General features: G+C 58.2%; 2 protein-coding genes across 11 annotated transcripts in view; one reads left to right on the top strand and one right to left on the bottom strand.

Annotated features, from left to right (window-relative positions):
• The window catches only part of ETNK2 (ethanolamine kinase 2), an 18,522-nt gene extending 10,562 nt beyond the window's left edge, over positions 1-7,960 (top strand). For both annotated transcript variants that reach the window (XM_046681762.1, XM_046681761.1), the window contains 4 exons: positions 911-994; positions 3,517-3,662; positions 5,204-5,277; positions 6,791-7,960. In XM_046681762.1, the coding sequence (XP_046537718.1) occupies positions 911-994; positions 3,517-3,662; positions 5,204-5,277; positions 6,791-6,863 (377 nt within the window). In that variant the 3' untranslated portion in view covers positions 6,864-7,960. The remainder of the gene's footprint in view (positions 1-910; positions 995-3,516; positions 3,663-5,203; positions 5,278-6,790) is intronic.
• Positions 7,961-11,088: 3,128 nt separating this feature from the next.
• Positions 11,089-18,912, bottom strand: part of SOX13 (SRY-box transcription factor 13) — a 41,269-nt gene continuing 33,445 nt past the window's right edge. For 3 of the 9 annotated variants that reach the window (XM_046681757.1, XM_046681760.1, XM_046681755.1), the window contains exons 7-15: positions 18,790-18,904; positions 17,118-17,196; positions 16,415-16,529; positions 16,026-16,182; positions 15,498-15,607; positions 15,248-15,344; positions 14,838-14,981; positions 13,565-13,781; positions 11,091-12,900 (exon numbers count right to left, since the gene is read on the bottom strand). In XM_046681757.1, coding sequence (XP_046537713.1) covers positions 12,624-12,900; positions 13,565-13,781; positions 14,838-14,981; positions 15,248-15,344; positions 15,498-15,607; positions 16,026-16,182; positions 16,415-16,529; positions 17,118-17,196; positions 18,790-18,904 — 1,311 coding nt within the window. In that variant the 3' untranslated portion in view covers positions 11,091-12,623. Of the gene's footprint in view, positions 12,901-13,564; positions 13,782-14,837; positions 14,982-15,247; positions 15,345-15,497; positions 15,608-16,025; positions 16,183-16,414; positions 16,530-17,117; positions 17,197-18,789; positions 18,905-18,912 lie in introns of all 9 variants that reach the window. The other 6 variants (XM_046681751.1, XM_046681752.1, XM_046681758.1 and 3 more) reach the window with 6 other exon arrangements.

Below are 18,912 nucleotides of genomic sequence, written 5' to 3'. Positions count from 1 at the left end.
CCTCAGGCAGGTACTTGGACAAGTGAAAGGAGACCTTCTGGTTTAGGTCTTAAGTTAATTTGTAGGAGAGAAATGGAAAAGGAAGCAGATTCCCACTTAGAAAAATCTATGCCAAGAAAGGACTCAAAGTGTGGTTTGTGGAAGTCCTTAACATTAGGGCACCTGTGCCATTGCCCCTGACGACGTTTTGGGCTTCTGAGGACATCCTGGCTGCCCCAAGCATTCATGGAGACAGAGCCTCCCCCAGGGGGTCCTGAGCTTGTTTTCTGGTCCTCAGCCCTGCTACGGACAGATGTCTGTGGGTGGAGAGAGTCTGAGGATGCAGCTGTGTGAGGGTGCAGCTGTGAGGGGGCAGCTGTGTGAGGGTGCAGCTGTGAGGGGGGCAGCTGTGTGAGGGTGCAGCTGTGAGGGGCAGCTGTGTGAGGGTGGAGCTGTGTGAGAGGGCAGCTGTGTGAGGGTGCAGCTGTGTGAGGGGGCAGCTGCGTGAGGGGGTAGCTGGGGCTGAGGGGGCAGCTGGGGTGGGGGGCAGCTGGGGCTGAGGGGGCAGCTGCGTGAGGCGGCAGCTGCATGAGGGGGCAGCTGTGTGAGGGTGACAGCTGTTTGAGGGGGCAGCTGGGGCTGAGGGGGCAGCTGTTTGAGGGGGCAGCTGCGTGATGGTTACAGCTATTTGAGGGGGCAGCTGCGTGAGGGGGCAGCTGCGTGAGAGGGCAGGTGGGGCTGATGGAACGGCAGAGGGACAGATGGACAGCTGGAAGGGAACAGCTTAGAAGATCGACGCTGAGGAGGCTGGGTTAGGTCAGGTTGGTGCAGATGTTCAGTAGGTGCATTCCAGAGGTCTGTGGAAGCTTGACCAGGCCCTTTTTCCAGATCTCCTGGGACCGACCGTCATTGCCTCTCCTCTACCTCATAGGTCATGTACGGTTCATTGACTATGAATATGCCGGCTACAACTACCAAGCTTTTGACATTGGCAACCATTTCAATGAGTTTGCAGGTAAGAGGGACATTGTTTTTTGACCTGTGTCCAAGATACCCTCCATATGATGGAGGGGCAGGTTGAGGGGGAGGAGGAGAGGGGTTCCACACTTGGAGGGTGGAGGTGAGACAGCCCTTGTCCTCTGAAATATCACAGCTCGAGGGGGAAAGGCACAGCCTGCCTGGGAGAGCTCCAAGTTTCACGGGGGAGGCAGGACCCACATACGCAGAGCAGAACCCTGCTAGCCCGTACGGCAGTGTGGTACAAACTAGGAAGCTGTGCCCTCTGTAAGGGCCCTGAGGATACTTGGCTTAGCATGTGAGTTAGAAAAAGGCCCCTTCCTCTGGGCAGACAGCCCACGCCAGCTGGGCTGCACAGACAACCCCAGCCTCCACTCGCCCCCTTGTCCAAGCTCCTTTATGCCCAGTACAACCTGCCCAATTGTAAATAAGGGCCCTGCGTACAGATAAGGAGCAAAATGAGCTGCGAGAAACTATTTGCCTGGTGGCCTGAAGAGAATAATCTAGGTGGAACTAGTTAAAAGTGTAGGTTCTACAACTTGACACCCCACGTTCAGATCTTAGCTTTGTTGCTTATTAGCTGTGTGACCTTGGGCAAGTTCCTTACCTTCTCTGTGCCTCTGCACAATGGAAATAATGCTAGTACCTGCTTCACAGTATTGATATGAGTTACACACGCAAGTCTGGCACATACTAAGCATCGTGTCGGTATTTATGGCTGATAGGAGGTAGCTGAGGGAAACTGGCGCAGGGCGGCAGAGGCCGGATGAGGGAGTATTTCCTCAGGGCAGGCAGTCCTTCTCTAAGGGCCCCCTGTGTACAATAGAATCATTTGTATAAAGGAAACAGTGCAGGTAGTTCCAGCTTGAGGGCTTAATTCTTAAAAAAACAATTAGATGAGACTGAAGAGACAACTCAGGGATGGAGCTGGACACTGAGGCTGGAGGGACGTCCCTGGGCTGGCAGTTGGGGGTGCTCAGCACGAGGTGGCCAGCCCCTGTGGCTTAGGATGGGTGAGGCGGGCCCAGGCCAACTGTAGAGCCACCGTCTGGCCCAGCCCAGCCCAGGCCAATCACGTCCCTTCTGGAAGCCCAGGTGACAAGGTCTGTGAAGTGCTGATTCTACCTGAGGGGATGACTCCCCGGGGTGGCCACCAGCTGCACTTAGGTCCCCAGGGGACGATGGGGGTCTCAGCTGGGCAGAGCAGCTGAGCTGTGGGGTGTGGCGCAGAGCAGAGGCTGGCGCCAGCAGGGCACTGGGCCCTGAGTGCTCAGCTGCCAGACCCATTGGCCTTTCAAAAGGGATAATTCTGAAGCATTTTAAGTCCTTCTTACCTACTGCACAGAGCAAAGTCCAGCTGGAATTTCTCCAAAGGGGCAGATTGCGTCCTGTCCCAAGTGGAGATTGGAGGAAGAACCTGGCACGGGGGAGGTGGGGGGCAAGAGAAGAGACTGGGAACGAGGAAGAGGGCCCTCCTGTGTTCTCGGGAGCTGAGCGATGGGAGGCCAACCCTGAACTGACCTCTAACTGGCTGTGTGACCTTGAGCAGATGGCTTCTCTCTGGGCCTTAGTTTCTACCTCTGCGTGAGGAAATTCTTTTCCAGCGTACTCTTGGGGCCCCAGGTGACTGACTGGTTTCCCCGGGAGCATAATGGAGGCTTGCAAAGGACAGAAAGGAAGAATAGGTTAGGAAGAGACTGTGGGGAAGGTGGCCCAGTCCTGGTCCCATCTTCAATAAACTGCTGCTTTCTCTACCGGCTGTGGAGCCAGGTCTCTGCCAGGCGCCCAGGATGTGGCTGGTGCGTAGCGGGCTGGCAGCCTCCGGACTCAAGGAATGGTGGACTAGAAGGAGTCGGGGCCGCCTAGTCCAGGGGTTCCCATCCTGGCTGCGTTTCTGAATCATCCCCAGAATTGGATGGGGGAGGGGTGCCTGGGAATCCGTGTTTTTACCAAGCTCTCCAGGTGATGTTTGTAAGTAACCAGCTCAACACTGGTCCAGGAAGCAACGTTTGAGACACGCCATTGAGTCCAGCTCCCTCCCTTTAAAAGGGAAGAGATTAGGCCTGAGGGCAGAAAGGGCTTGTCCCTGGCTGACTGGAGATGAGCGCTAGGCCTTTGCTAGACCTAAAAGGCCAAGAGGCCCCGACACTGTGCTTTGGCCGAGCGCCTTCTCGTGCCCTAGTTTCGTATAGGGCATGGGGATGCAGTGGTACTGGCTTAGGGGGTCCGTGTCACTCCCAGGACTGTGCCTTGCCCCTCAGCTGTCTGCCTGTCTCTGCTTCCCTCCAGCCCACTGACAGCAGTGTCCCCAGCTGGATGGGGCTGGACCCTCCACACATTAGATGAATTTGGCGGTCAGAGAAGTTTGGCTGCATTCCCAGGGCTGTCTCCGTGGGCACAGCCCCGCGGGGCAAAGTAGATGGAGGTTTTGAGGGGAGCAGGGAACACCTACTGAGCTGCAGGAGCCCCCCAGGTGGGGGGGGTCTCCCAGCAACCTCTGTGTGCCCTGCCTCCCCCCAGGTGTGAGTGAGGTGGATTACTGCCTGTACCCGGCGCAGGAGACCCAGCGGCAGTGGCTGCGCTACTACCTGCAGGCACAGAAGGGGAGGGCGGTGACCCCCAGGGAGGTGGAGAGGCTCTACGTGCAAGTCAACAAGTTTGCTCTGGTGAGTGCTTGAGGGGAAACGGGCAGGGGAAGGAGGGACGAAGACCCACCTCCAGCTGCTACTTCTCCCAGCCTTGTGGTGGAGAAGGAAGCAGAGCCCAGGGTCAGATAGGAGGTCCTGGGGACCCCATCATATGCTGCTGAACCACAGCCTAGAGGAGAGGTCCGGGCATAGTCATCTCTGGCGTTCCCTTAATACTGAGATGCCCTGCTTTCCCACCCCGTCAAGTCGAGGTTCTCTCCTTCCTAGAGAACTACTTCCAAGAAGGATCCTAGCTTCCTGTGTTAGCAGTTCTCTCCTTTGGACAGATAGTTCTTTCTGGTGACTAACCTTAGCCTTTTAGGCTGCAGTTAAAAGCACTCCTTCATATTTGTTTTTAGCCTTTGGAGGAGATAGAGCATGTCAGTTCTAATCCTCCTTAACTGCCTCTGCGGACTCAGAAGTCTGTGTAGCCTTTCCCATCAGGCTCTTCCTGCTCCAGTCACCGTGCTGTCGGTGCTCAGGTGTGAGTGCCGCTCATCCATGGTTCATGCCAGGTCTCCGCCGGTGTGTGCTCAGGGCATTGCTAAGTGGCTTATTAACGTCAGCACCCTGAATTTCACAGCACATTGTAGAGCTAAAGAAAATCTTTACTGGTGGTTTGGGATTGCCTCCGCTGTTTTCCTCAGTGGCACAAAACTGACTCTCCATCAGGTTCTTCTTAACTGTTCCACCCATGCCTTTCTCTTGCTAAATATTAGTCATCATTCATATTGCTAATTGATTTATGTCCCCTTAAGTCCTGAGACGGGAAGAAAGTGGAAGGAGGTCCTTCCAGCCAGCCCAGAGCAAGCAGGACTGGGTGGGGCCCACCTGGGAAGGTCCTGGCGTCGCTGAAGCTTGTCCAGGGCAGCAGGAAGCGCGCTCTCTGGCTTCCTGAGCCTGGGGTGAAAGGGCCCGGGCACCTCTGGCTCCGGGAACGACAGTTAGCTGCTCGGTCAGTGCCCAGACTCAGGGTTCTCATTCCCACACCTACGCTCATTCTCCAGCCCAACCCGCCTCCCGAGGAAAGAGGGAAAGGCGTGGAGGAACTCAGTGTCAGGGGTCTTCCAGCAGACAGGACCCCTGATGACCATGTGGTCAGGACACTCCTGAGGGGCACCAGCCCCGCCACTGGCTGCTGGGCCTGAGCTCTGGCTTAGAGGTCCGTCTTGTCCTGGATACCTTGGCCTTGAAGTCTTGAGGAGATTCCCCAGGCAGGGGAGAGGCCGGGGGGAGCTCGGGTCCTGCTCAGGCTGGGCACAAGCCGAAAGCCCTGAAGCCCCGCCTGCTGGCTGCCCCAGGACAGGTAGGACCACATCTGCTGCCTCGTTGTAGCGGGAGCAGAGCCCCCAAACGCTGTCCAGTGACTTGACCTCTGCAGTCTGCCACGCCTGTGCTGGGAGACCCCACTGTGTCTCTGCCAGTGTCCCAGCTGTGTGTTTTCCAGAGTGACTGTGTCGGTCCAGCCATGTGGGGTCCCTGACAGGGGACTGCGTGCTCACCCTCTCTGGTCTTTCCAGGCATCTCACTTCTTTTGGGCACTCTGGGCCCTTATCCAGGACCAGTTCTCCACCATCGACTTTGATTTCCTCAGGTGAGTTGGGAGCAGGAGGCGGAGGAAAGGAAGGGCCTGGAGCCCAGGGTATAGGAGCAAAGCACGGCCTGAATAGAGCGTCCAGAGGCCATGCCTCTGCTCTGCTAAGTCGCGCCCATTCCCGCCAGCCCATGTCCAGTGGGGCCGCCACTCTGGGGAGCCCGGGGAGCCGTGGCCCAGAGCAGCCCTCTGAACGCAGTGGGGCCTCCCACTCTGCCCGCGCCACTGGTGGGTCGCCTACCTGCTGCACTGCTCTGCTGGCTGTGCTCCCATCCACTGGGCTAGGCAGCGAGGAAAGTGTTGAAAATCAGTCTGAAAGATCATGAGTCGACTCTCACTCCATAGCAGAGGGCACAGAGTTCCCGAGTATGCAAGTGACCCGCCAAGATCACGGGTGGGCTCAGTGCTTACTGTGTGGGTGTCAGACCCAGCTCCTCCTCCAGTGGCCTTGCTGACACACTGGGAGTTAAACGGAGACCATACTTGAATACTGACTGCTTGAGGGCCCGTCCTGCCAGATACATATGTCGCTGAGGGCCAGGAGTCACTTTGTCCTCCGTTCTGGCCCAGTCTCCTTGCCCTTCTCCTCCTGACCCACCCTCAGCTAAAAGGAATCAGTACCCTGGCTTCATAGTGTTCACCACCATTAGGAAATGCAAGTCCAAAGCACCATGAGATGGCACCTCACACCCATGAGAATGGCTACCGTCAGATAAACGGAAAATAATGAGTGCTGGCGAGGGGGCGGGCCCACCACTGGTGGGAATGTACAGTGGGGCAGCTGCTGTGGAAAACAATACTGTGCTTCCTCAAAAATCACAAATCAAATGACTGTGTGGTCCGGCAACTCTCGCTGCTGGATGTGTGTCCAAAAGGACCGATAGTAGGGCCTTGAAGAGGTGTTTGCACCACCATGTTCACAGCAGTATCGTTCACACCAGCCGAGAGGTGTAAGCAGCCCGTGGCCATGGATGATGGATAAATGAAACGTGGTCTACACACCCTGGAATATTATTCAGCCCTAAAAAGGAAGGAAATCCTGTCACACACAACAACATGGATGAATCTTGAGGACATGGTGCTAAGTGAAATAAGCCAGTGGCAAAATACTGTCTGAGTCCACTTATGTGAAGTGCCTGGAGCAGCCAGTCAAACTCACAGAGACCGTGGGTGCCAGGGGCTGGGGCCGGGGAGCGGAGCGTTGCTGATTAACAGGGACAGAGTTTCAGTTTTGAAAATGAGAAAGTCTTGGAGATCTGTTGCACCACAATATGAATACTACTGAGCTGTAAAAATCAGAAAGCAAGCAAACGTATTTGGGGAAGGGTTGCTCCAGTCTGATCTAAGAAGAAAAATAAAGTTATAGTTGAAGTTAAAAAAAAAGTCAGCCTGGGCTGGGGTTGCCCTGCCCAGACCTGGATGAGCTGAACTGAACAGCTTTCCTCCTGGCGTGAGTGCCCCCAGCAGGGCCCACCTGGCCTCCCTTCTCACCCCCTGCCCTGTCTTCTGGCAGGTATGCAGTGATCCGATTCAACCAGTACTTCAAGGTGAAGCCTCAGGTGTCGGCCTTGGAGATGCCAAAGTGACCAGCTTCCTCAGCCTCCCCGCCTGTCTGCCTGCGCAGACCTGTGTCCAGGGCTCTGCCTTGCTCCACGCTCCACACCCTTGGACAAGGTGGGAGAGGGGGCAGGTAGGCATCCAGGGGGAAGGCTCTGCCCCTGCCACCAGCCCCCTGTGGATGCTGCTGGAGACCACATTCTCGTTTGGAGGAGCTCATAGGACCCAGCTCTGGGGGTCCCCCTTCACCTTGCCAGCCTTGGGGGGAAGTGCCTGTAGCCAGTCACAGCCCGGACCACAGCCACCCTTGGGAAGGCCAGCATTCCCAGCCCAGGCCATGCTGGAATCTGGGCTGCCTTAGATGTGTCTCTGACCTTTCCGGCTTGGGGAAGGGGAGGGGGGAAGGGCTCCTTTCTACCTCCAGTGCCCTGAGCCTCCAGCCCGTCCCCCCGCATGCCCCACGTGGGAGGTGCTGAGCCCAGACCAGCATGGTGCCCACTCCGACAGAAAGACGGATGTACCAATCTTGGGGGGGGGCAGTCTGCAATTGGTCTGACGGCTCCCCCAGCAGCTGCCTCATCTGACATCGTTCCCTTCCTCCAAGTCAGATCCAGTCCAGTAGCCCCTTCCCAAACCTCAGCCCGAGGACCTCCGTTCCCCAGGACCCTTTCTGCTCTGAGCTTGTGTTCCCTCCCTCTGCTGCCTGTTGGGAGGGAAGGCAAGGGAGTGGTGGCGTCCTGGGCCAGAGCCTGGCTCTGCCTCCTGCTGTGGCTTGGCTGGGGACATAGTGAGAGTGGGGTGGCTGGACAGCAGCCAGCAGCCTCCTGCCTTGTTTGCTGCCCTGCCCTCCAGGCCCTCACTTCCAAGAATCTGTCTTTCCGTGTCCACCTTCTGTCCTGAAGTTGACCCAAGGGGTCCCTTGGGAATGACTGGCAGGAGTAAAGGGGCAGGGACCCGGGACCTCAGGGCCCACCCGTCCTGTGGGAGCCTGGGTAGGATGAGTAGAGGAGGTGCTGACAGCTCCCACCTCCTGTCTGCCCTCACAATCCCTCAGGCCCTCCTGCCTCCATAAAGTGATGCATTTGTAAATTACCGTGGTTTCTGCATTAAAGTGGCCGTGTCTGGACCACTCTGTGTCTGGACCACTCTGTGTCCGAGTGCCCACGGTGGGGTTCCGACGTGGAGGGAGTGGTTGCTTCTCCTGCACTAGCGGTGGAGGGCTGCTCCAACCCCTTCTTGGGGTATCCTTGGGCTGCACGCTTGCTGCCAAGGCTCCTGTGCACCTGGCTCACAGGCCTGGGCCCTGGTTGGGGGAGACCTGGGCAGGGCCAGCAATTGCCCTTTGACCTCAGCCTTTGACCCTTTTGTTCGACTGAGTTGACCCTGGGAGGACACAGCTGAGCGGGAACTGGGCTGTGGGTCCGAGCACTTGGCCCAGCCAGGTGATGAGCCAGTGAGAGGCTGCGTGGAGCACTCAGAACCGACTTCTTCCTCAGTCCTCGCTGGCTCCCAGCTGCTGGGGGAGGGGAGCTGCTCTGCCTGACGGGTGATTTCTGGAACCAATAAGGCCAGAGGGAGGGGACAGCAGAAGCTCAAAGGTGAGCAGGGCCTCCCCTCTTGGCAGCCCAGCTTGCTATGGCTGTACTCCCAGGGCTGGGTGGCTGGGCAGCAGCTGCACCCAGGGCCCCCCAGAAGGTACCTGGTGCCCATAGGGGCAGCGACAGCAGCAGCCTCCTGCCAGCAGACTCTGGCTGTTTGGCTCCTGCCTGCAAAGGTACCAGGGTGCCATGGCAACTGTTGGAGCTGAGCTGGCACTGGCAGCTGGGGTCTTCTTCAAGGTCACAGTGATGCAGTGTGGCTGGGCCCCCGGGAGGGGTGCCAGTGGAGGACATGGGGGAAAGGCGTGCCTGACAGAGGGATGGTGCCAGGCTGGACAGGTCGGGCCCTGGGGGTCATCTGTGGAGTCAGGTGGTCATGGTGTGCCCTTCCTGTGAATTGCATGGTGGTGCTCATCCTTGTTCCTCTCAGATCCACCTCTGGAGCTGAGGGCAGAAATAACCAGTGTGAAGGCAGCTTCGTTTCCAGACTCCTGGGGCCTTGATGTCACAGCATTGGAGATGGTGTTGCAGTGGTGAGCAGGGAATGGCTGGAACAGGACCCCCCAGGTATTGTCCTGTGCCCGAGGCCCCTGGCCATCACCTGCACTGAGGGAGTTAACCTGTAGGCACCATCCCGTGCCGTCTTCGAAAAACCATCCTCATCCCTCCAATGTTCCAGGAGAGTGGGTGGGGGGCAAGGGGGGCAGGGAAGGGTGGTTTAGCTGCACCCCACCCCACAAAGCCTGGAGTCCCACTGTCTCTCCTTTGGCTGCCACCCCAGACTAACCAGCACTCCTGCCCTCCTGGCTCAGCACCAGGCCTTGGAGGCTCCTGAGGATGGCCTGGTTCCACGCCCCCAGTTCCCTTCCTAAACCTCAGAAGGAGCTCTGGGCAAAGCAGGCCTGGGCAGACGTTTCTCTGCTGGGCTCTGAGCCTCAGCCTCTGCAGGAGAGGCATGGCGGGGACAGAGAGCGAGCTCATGCCCCAGCCTTCCTGGTGATGACCAGGACACTGTTGTGCCTCACAACCCACCTGAGCCACCCTGCCTCTCCTGGGGCAGGGCATGGGGCTCCAGGACACCTGCCACAGGTCCCTGTGGAGGGATCTTCCCATGCTGAGGCTGCAGGGCATGTGGCTGCTCCGAGGCCAGAGGACCGGGCATAGGGAAACGAGAGGAAGTCAGGACGGGAGCGGGTGGGGGTGAGCCTTTCTGGGAGTTTCCCAACCACACTGCCCCGATTTGGTTTGGGACACAGTGGGGGGCAGAGTGGTGGGGACTGGAGGGTAGGGGAGTGGACAGAAGTTGAAATGAGCAACCTCCTACGTGACCACTAGAGGGCAGTCTGCGGCCGCCGGGCTCCCCTCACAAGGCAGCCGGCATCTTTCTCAAGGGTCCGGGGAGGCTGGCGTCGGCAGCTTGGCCCTGCGGAGACCTGGATGGGGAGGGCAAAGGAGATGTGCCCAAAGCTCTGTGAGGCTGCGCTGGGAAAACCAGCAAAGGCCAGCAGCCGGGACGCTCCCTGGACAAAAGGCTGGGACCCTAATTCTTAGAGGGTCTTCACTCCCAAGTTGGTGGCCCTGGAATCAACCACCCTCTCCCCACCTACCCTCACCACCACCGTCTCCAATTTAGAAATCTCTCTTCCAGCATTTAAGAGCTTCTGCTTGGATACTTCCTGTGTTGAGAAGTTCACTACCACTTTTAAAATCTTTGTCAAAAAGTTGTTTATGTTAAGCCAAAAATATTGACCCTGGAGACTCCTCAAGGCCAAGTTCTACCTCATGAGCTACACAGAATAGCTATACGCTGCCCACCTGACAGCTTTGAAGTAAGCCATCTTGTCCTTTTTGTCCTACCCTAGTTTCCTCTTTTCTGGACTAAACATCCCTAGCCCCTTTGACCATTCTTCCAAGGACATGTCCACTAGCCTCCCTCCAGTCCTCTTCTGTGCAGGGTGCCTGCCTCTGGGCCCCTCCACTATGACAATGGCCTTTTCTGTTGAGGGGGCTAGGACTGGCATGATGCACCTGGGACCAGGACTGTGTGGTGTACACTGGTCCATCACCTCCTTTGTTGTGAACACAAGCCCCTATTAATCCAATCCAAGTCTATGCATTTTGGGTGTATCAGTCTGACATCTAGTCCTTTCAGGTCTAATTTTTCCTAGTGTGATCCTCATTCAAAGTGTGAGGTCACAGATAGAGCCCAGAAGCACATCATTAGAGACCCTGCTTATTAATCTGTATCCTGGGGGCTCATAAATGGGCTCAGGGTGTCCATGTGAGCCCTTTTCAGGATGAGGGTCCACAGCTTTCATTAGATTCTCAAAGGGCTCCTTCTCTAAAAGAGGATAAAACCATGGATAGGGCTTAACCTCCTCGTTTTGAGATGAGGTCAAACAGGAAATGTGACACCTCCCCCCCAGGCCATGTGGCTAGTTCTGGGGGGAGCCCACCACTGACTTTTGTAGGACCCAGTAAGCACTCTCATGGGGTCTGGCTCACCTCCGCGAGGTGGGGCGAGGCAGGGGTCTCCTTTCCTCCCCAGGCCCAGCCTGAGGCTCCCTGGAGCTGCCTGGTGGGGGGGGCCCTGTTGCTGGGCTGGCGCAGACTCCCTCTCCCCCCACAGTAGGGCCAGATTCTGAAATGGTCTGTCTTTATTACGCCAGCAGGAAACAAAAAACTCCCCAGGTGTAAACAGGAGAAATGTGTTGGTTAAGTTACTCATCATTATCTTATTATTAACAAAATAAAGCACTATCTATGTTTACAGTCATAAAAAAAGAAACAGCCAGAAGAGAAGTTGGGCTGGGGGGGGAGGGGAGGGGGTGGACACAGACGCCACATCTGCCCCTGTGGGATTTGGGGTTCCTTCTCACCCTGACCTGAGGGCTGTTGTGGATCTGTGGAGTCAGGGGCCAGTGGGGCTTGATTTTCTTAGGGAAATAACGGGTGAAGGTGCTCAGGCGCTGAGACAACTCCAGAGTGCAGATTGGGGGGGGGAGGGGGGAAGAGCATCAGGAGCAGCGTGGAGCCTCTGTCCCCTCACCGACCCCTCCAAGAACGGGGAGCCCTCCCCCCGCTCACGAGGGAGGAATGGAGACCAGCTGCCATGGGAACCCTCCTCTCCAGGCTCTGTCACTAACCATCAGTCTTCCTGACCCCACTCTGACACTTGGTTGGGACCAGGGGCTGGGGCACCAGGACAGAGCCCCTTGGAGGCGAGCACATTCCCATGCTGCTTGGAACTAAAAATGGCTCCATGGGAACCAACTGGCAGGGTCAGGAGGGAGTCGGGGGCGGGGCGGTCAGGGCGCTGTGGGCCCAGGGGCAGAGCAGGGGCCTACGGAGATCCAGAGTGACCAGCAGGCGTCACGGGGGCAGGGCAGACACCAAGGAAGGGAGAGGGACAGAAACAGGGCCCTGCAGGGAGACAAGGCCAGACAGAAATGCACTCAAGGACGCACAGAACCTGAGACACCCAGACTGACAAAGAGGTAGTAATTTGGGTACAAAGAGAAGCACAGAAAAGAGGCCCCCAGAGAAGCAAGAGTGGCATCAAGAGACACCCCCACAGGAACTCAGCAACAGTGCCTGCACGCAGCGGGCACTCAATAAATATCTCGTGCAAGAAATGAACACAGGAAAACATACACGTGTGTACACACACACGCTCACAGCAGCCAGAGGCACAACAGGCTTGGTGAAGATAAAGCCAGTGAGGGACAGCCAGAGCTTTTTGCACAAAGTACAAAGTGAGCCTGGTGCTTGGGGAGGGATCTGGGGGTGCTATGTGTCGGGGTGCTGGTCCCACGGTGGCTGGTCCATCCAGGACAAGAATGGAACAAAGCATGTGGCCCCAGGGGGACAGGTCTGTAGCTGCCATACCCCGGGGTGCGTAGACCTGCAGGAGGGGAGGGTCATACAGTGTCCCCTGGCCATGAGCCCCAAGGACCAAGGAGCTCAGCCCATCACCACCATGAGGCCCTGCCCACCTCAGCCAGCAGCGCCTCAGGTGTGCCCACAGGTGTGCTGGGCAGGGCCTCTTAGGAAAGTATCTGCAGGTGCACAGCTGTGCCCATCTCCCAGGCGGGCCCAAGTCCAAGTACCAACAAAGTCCAGGTGGGCCAGCTCTGCCCATCAGCTTGGGGCTGGTCTTCCCCAGGGAGGAGGACCAGGCCCCCACCGGGATCAGTCTGTGAGCACCACCAACTCGCCGTCGCTCTTCTCCTCGCCCTCCGAGTCCTCCTCCTCGCTGTACCGGAACATCTCACCATCGGCTGCGGAGTGCCTGTCCTCCGTGCCCTCACCCTCCTCCCTGAGGCTGCAGGTGTTGACAATGACAGGCATGTTTGGGTCCAGGCTCCGGGGCATATAGTGCTCCACCAGGGGCTGTGCCAGCGGCATGCCTGCTACCCGAGGGTACACGGCATCTGAGGAGCTCCCGTGCACCTGGCCAGACTGCGGGCTGCAGGAAGACAAGGGGCAGGTTACAGAGGCAGCCTCACTTTGACCCCAGCCCAGCCCCACTCCGGGCCCCTCAGGGTGTGCCCTCTCACCCACACTCCTTTAGCTCCCAGACACACACACTCCACCCCCCATTCTGCCTTCTGAAGCAAACTGTCAACTTACAGCCCCCACACATCAGTCCCAGGGCCATGGTTGGCTCCACAGATACTCCTGGAGGACCGTGTGTGAATGCAGTTTGTGGAAATCGTCTATTTTAAATGCCCGGGGAGTTTCCTGTTTAAAGGCATCCCAGGTGCTTGCTGTGGTCCAGTCAGGAAACCTCTGCATGGTAAGTACCTGGATGTTTAGTGCCGTGAATTTTTATTGAATTTGCCAGAAATGCGATCCACAGGCACGTTTCTCCAGGTACACACCAGTCCCCCACAGGCACTCAGTCACGAATCTACATCCCAAGCCACCATGGTCATAGTCACCCCTGCAGTCATGCATGCAGGCCCAGCCACCCCCAGATAACGCCCACACACACCTGTGCACACACACACACTAAGCACCCCTGGACTCACACACAAAGTCAAGCCAAATGCTAACACCCAGCCACTCACAAGAGCTGCACACACACACGCGCGCACACAGGCTCAGCTGCCTGGGGCGGGCCTGCTCACAGGGGCGCGTAGCTCTGGCGGGCATCCTGGCGCCGGGTCCGCATCAAGGCCTTGTACTCGCCCACCCGCAGCCTCTTGCCCTCCACGATGCAGGTGCGCTTGGGCCGCGGCTTGTACTTGTAGTCGGGGTACTTCTCCAGGTGCTGCCGGCTCAGCCGTGCCTGCTCCTCGTAGTAGGGCTGCTTCTCCTGGTTGGTCATGGACTTCCAGCGGGAGCCTGGTCCAGCCCCCGGGGCAGACGCTCAGTGCTTGGCCCTGCCGACCACCCCCCACCCCCTGGAGGCCCCCAGAAGATTTTGGTCCGCGGGTATAGTGCAAGCACCCAGCAAGGCCCTGGCCCAGTGTGGGTGCTCCTTAGATGCTGGGCAGGTGAATGGAGATGGCACGGATATGGGTATCCAACTGCCAGCTGAAGACACAGCACCCACTCACATCCCAAATGACCCAGCAGCTCCTGGGAGGTCTCTGGGCTGCATGATTTGCATAAACCAAAGGGCAGCCACCCCAGGCCCCCACCAGTGCAGACAGGCTCCCTGCTCAGGACAAACACCGGAGCCTCAGTTGACAAGGGACCTGCATAGACACCGGAGGAGCCTCAGTGCTGAGGCAACTGCCCTGTTCCACCCCAGCTGCCCTGTCCCACAGCTCTCCTCAGCCTCCAATCAAGACATATAATTTTTTTTTTTTTTGAGGAAGATTAGCCCTGAGCTAACTACTGCCAGTCTTCTTTTTTGCTGAGGAAGACTGGCCCTGAGCTAACATCCGTGCCCATCTTCCTCTACTTTCTATGTGGGAGGCCTACCACAGCATGGCTTTTGCCAAGCGGTGCCATGTCCACACCCGGGTCCGAACCGGCGAACCCCGGGCCACCAAAAAGAGGAACGTGCAAACTTAACCGCTGTGCCACCGGGCCGGCCACAAGACGTATAATTTAAGAAACCTTTCTACTGACAGCCCAAGAACACCAGTCTCTTCTCCTGTCTCCTGCTGGAGCCAGCTCCATAGTCTGGGCAACAGTGGAACAGGTTAGGGAGAGATGAGGGGGCTAAAGAATGCGGTGCACACGTACACACTTCCTCCTTAAATTCCAGGGCATGGGTGGCAGCAGAAGAGCCTGCCACAGTGCCGGACCCAGCTGCCCCATGTCCCGCCTGACTCTCGCACCCCAACAGAGTCCGCTGGAGTTCAGCATGGTGTGACCATCACCCAGCAAGGCCGAGGAGAGCCAGCTGGCCCCTGCTGCAGGTCCTGCTGGAGCCCTGCCGGCACTCACCGAGGATCTTGCTGATGCTGGAGTTGTGCATGTCCGGGAAGGCCTGCAGGATCTTCCTCCGCTCGTCCTTGGCCCACACCATAAAGGCGTTCATGGGCCTCTTGATGTGGCTGCTGTTCCGGGACTCTGGGAAGTGGCGGGAGCCTGGGGGGCAGGGGTGGCAAAGAGAGTCCTCCAGGGCTGGCAGAAAGAAACATCCCCTGCTGGACCGCTAGGGGGTGCTGGGAGGCTCCCAGAGGGGCCAGGAGCAGGACACCAGCAGATCCCAGCCAGGGGCCCAGGACAGAAAGGGTAGAGACACATAGAAAGGGAGAGAAGGGGTTGGAAAGAGATGCAACCTGACCACCCTGGCCCTGGGGGAAGCAGAGGTGGGCCCTCCTGCCCGTCAGCCCAGTACCCAGAGCCCTCACCGTCCACATCGCAGCCCAGCATGGCTTCCTCCAGAGGATGCACACAGCTCTCCTCAAGCCGTTCCTTGGCTGGGGACGTGTCCAGGCTGATGAGGTCCTGGGGTTGACAGGGGCAACCTGCACATCAGCCCCCCTGTGTCACCCCACGGCCCTCCCCACCCCTCCCTCTGGTGGCCTCAGACTCTGTGCCTTCCACCTCTGGCTACTGTGTCTTCCCTGCTCCCAAGTGCAGGGCAGCAGGGACCTGTACCTTGCGGAAAGGGGTGCTAGGAGAGCTCTCTAAGGCCCCGCTGTGGCTGTGCAGCAGCTGTCGAGCATCCTGGATGGCTTTGGTGACAGCATCCCCTTCACCAAGAAAGCCTATGAGAGAGGGGGGAGGAAGAGAAAGGGAGGTCGGGGTCATGCCCAGTTGCACTCCTGGGGTGGTGCTGCCTCTTGCCCTCCCAGGGCTGTTACCCTGCACATCCCCAAGGGGGCGCCACTGACATCGGCTGTGGTGCGGTGCCAATATACTGGAAACGAGAATAGTGTCCCTGAAATTGTGCGGCCCGGGGGCCTGAATACCCCAGGCCAGGGTGCCCAGACAGACACAGTGGGGAGAGGAGGGCGAGGATCTCCTGAGACTGGATGCTGAAACTGAAAGGGGCCGAAGACAGCAAGTCTAAGCCCCTGTTAGACTGTGACCTGGAGGGAAGGGACATGCCCCAGGTCCCGTCATGCCCCTTGGCTCCCCCTCAGAAGAGGGCCGATGGACAAGTGCAGGAGATAGAAAGCTTACCCAGAGGCAGACTTGGGGGGCTGGACTGCAGGTCCCGTGTGGGGGCCCCATGGCTGGGGGGTCCACAGTTGCTCATTTTCAGGCTCGGGGAGCTGGAGGTGTTGGGCAGCTCGGGGGCCTTGGGCTTGGCTGTGAGGTTCAGGGGCTGGGAGGGCTCCTGAGGGAGACCCAGAGGTCAGAGGGTGAGAGATGCCAAAGAGACCCCCATAGAGGGACGGAGGGGACATATGGTGACAGAGAGACAAGAATACCCAGAACAGACAAGGAGACAGAGAGGGAAAGAAGAGACAGAAGGAGCAGGTGAACAAGAACAGGCCCCACAGCCCCCGCAGTGGGCAGCCAGCCCTTGTATGCGAGGGAGGGAGCCCCGGCCAGTGAGTGGGCAGTACCTGCAGTGGGTGGTGGGCGGCCATGGTCCCAGGCCTCTTCACCACCTGGGCGGGGGGGCTGTGCAGCAGCTGCAGCGGATACTCCACTGTGGGAAAGGCGGCAAGGAGAAAAGTCCTGGATGAGCACAGAACAGCAGACGCCCTGCTTGACCAAGTGGACAGAGGCTCCGAGCTGGCCCAGCCAGCTTCCGCCTCGGCCTTCCCCAGCCCGGAGCGCGGCTGAGGGCCTCCTGTGCCCTCGCCCGCTGCCCCGCACGCTCCCCCCCCCCCCCCCCCCCCCCCCCACAGGCCCTGGAGTTCCAGCCAATGGTGAAGTAAGAACAGCACCCCACTCATTCTACCGATGCCTATAGCTTGTACCTACTACGTGCAGGGCACAAAAGCAGCTACCTGTGTGTCGCCCGTCTGATGTGCATTATCTCACAATAGCCCCTAGTGAGCAGCATATAATGGGCAATCAATACATCAACCCATTTTACAGATAAAGAAACTGAGACTTGGAGACCTTAAATGGGTTGCACATAGTTCATAAATGGGAGCACTGAAATTTTAACCCGGGTCCTCTGGACTCCACAGCCCATCCTTTCCCCTGGACATGGCCCTCTCTCTATTCTACCTAGCCTACCTCACTCTCCCTCGACAGGCAGCACAGAGGAGTTGACAGTGCAAGTGGAGAGAGAAGCCATGGATACAAATCACTAACCCCATGGCTGTGGTGATATGGGCTGTGTGGGTCGCATGCCAGAGAACTCTGTTCCATCTGGGGTGACTGGAGCAGCCTTCTGGGGGGAGGCAGGACATGAGCTAGTGCCTGGAGGCAGGCATGGAGTAGTGGAGTACTGGGGGGGCCAGGTGGGCTCCAAGGCCCATGTAGGCTGAGCTCAGGAGTCTGGACTCCACGCTGTAGGCAGCACCATCTAAGGCTTGTGAGCTGGGGGGAGGCGCTGTTCACTCAGCTTCGGGAAGGGGCAGCCTGCAGGCCACCTGCTGGCTAGGATCCTGGAGCAAATGAAGCAGTCCAGGTCTTCCACGGCTTACACCTCCTGCCTCCCCTGTCCAGAAAGCACATGCCTCCTCGCCACCCCTGGCCCTGCCCTCCCCACCCCTGCAGCTCTGGAGCTGCAATGGTTTGGTCCAGGTGCCCTGTCCTCCCCCCAGGCCCTCCCCCCTCCCCCATTCCCAGTCTGTCCATCTCGTCCTGTGTGGTCCTCATCCCCTATCCCCCACCTGGGAACTTCCTCTGTGTTTCCCCTTCTCCCACCCTAGGGTCAGTGGGGCTGACCCATGAACTGTGCCCACAGCCCACAGGCCTCAGTGGTGGACCCACAGGAGCTCACCCAGGGGCATTTCCCCTGCCTTCTCGTGCGTGGAAAGGGAGAGTGGACCTGAGGGGGTTGACTTAAAGGCTGCTGCCCCTTCTGGGGAAATTATGGGCAGCATCTCTGCCCTGCCTCGTGAATCAATGATCATGGCCAGTAATCCCATATCTGCCTCCAGCCCGCCGTCACAGTCCTAGCGCAAGCTGTCACCATCACTAGAAGCACCTCAACAGCCCCACCCGGTCCTGCCTCCAGCTGGCCCCCCATCCTATAACCCCCATCAGCGTGACAACACATCCTCCACTCAAATGTCACGGTGTCCCACATGCTACCAAATAATCCCCAGCCCCACACCCAGTCCCACCCGCCCTCCCAGCCGCAGCCCACAGCCCTGTCATGTGCTCCCCTCACCCCAGCGCCCCGCGCAGCTCCCTGCCTCAGGTGGGAGCCCTCTCCCGGCCCACCACCCCGGCTCCTGGCTTCACCCTCACAAGTCCACTCCCCCAGGCCCCAGTCAAATGCAACCTCCTCAGGAAGCCTTCCCAGACTCCTCGGTCATTGGTATCCTGCTTTTCCCTCCACAGACTAAATTCCTTGAGCTCAAAGTCCACATTTCATCACCCCTGTGGCTGCCTGACAACTCCACAGTGTCTGACATGGGGTTGGCACTCAGTGGGTGGTCACTGAATTTCAGTGACGGGGCAGAAGGCAAGAGTGGCATGGTCAGGCCAAGAACAAGAGTGTGAATTTGGGAGATGTATAATGCTCAGTTAACATTCAAGATATTAATATTCTGGTACAGGAAATGCCCCAGAGCTGGGGAGATCAGACCTAGATTGGCTACATCCGCTCATGTCTGGAAAGCACTTCATGGTTTTCAATGTGAAAACCACTTTTCATTCTCCCAGTGAGGTCCAGAGAGAAGGGATGATTCTTCCACGGGACAGCTCCAAAACTAAGGCCCAGAAAGGCCACCTGCAAATTACTGGGTGAGAGCAGCGCTGGGCCCCCGCCCTGCCCGCAGGAGGCCTCAGCCGGGGGCCCTCCCACACTCACCTGGTTTGCAGGGGATGGGCTGAAGGGGCAAAGCCAGCTGCGAGTCAGGGCTGACAGGCAGAGGTTGGTGGCTCGGGGGGAAGGCCGGGATCATGACATAAGGCATGTTGATCTGCTGAGGGC

Source organism: Equus quagga, chromosome 13, assembly GCF_021613505.1.
Source record: "Equus quagga isolate Etosha38 chromosome 13, UCLA_HA_Equagga_1.0, whole genome shotgun sequence".
In the NCBI taxonomy this organism is placed as follows: domain Eukaryota; kingdom Metazoa; phylum Chordata; class Mammalia; order Perissodactyla; family Equidae; genus Equus; species Equus quagga.
This window is presented reverse-complemented; position numbering and strand designations above follow the sequence as displayed.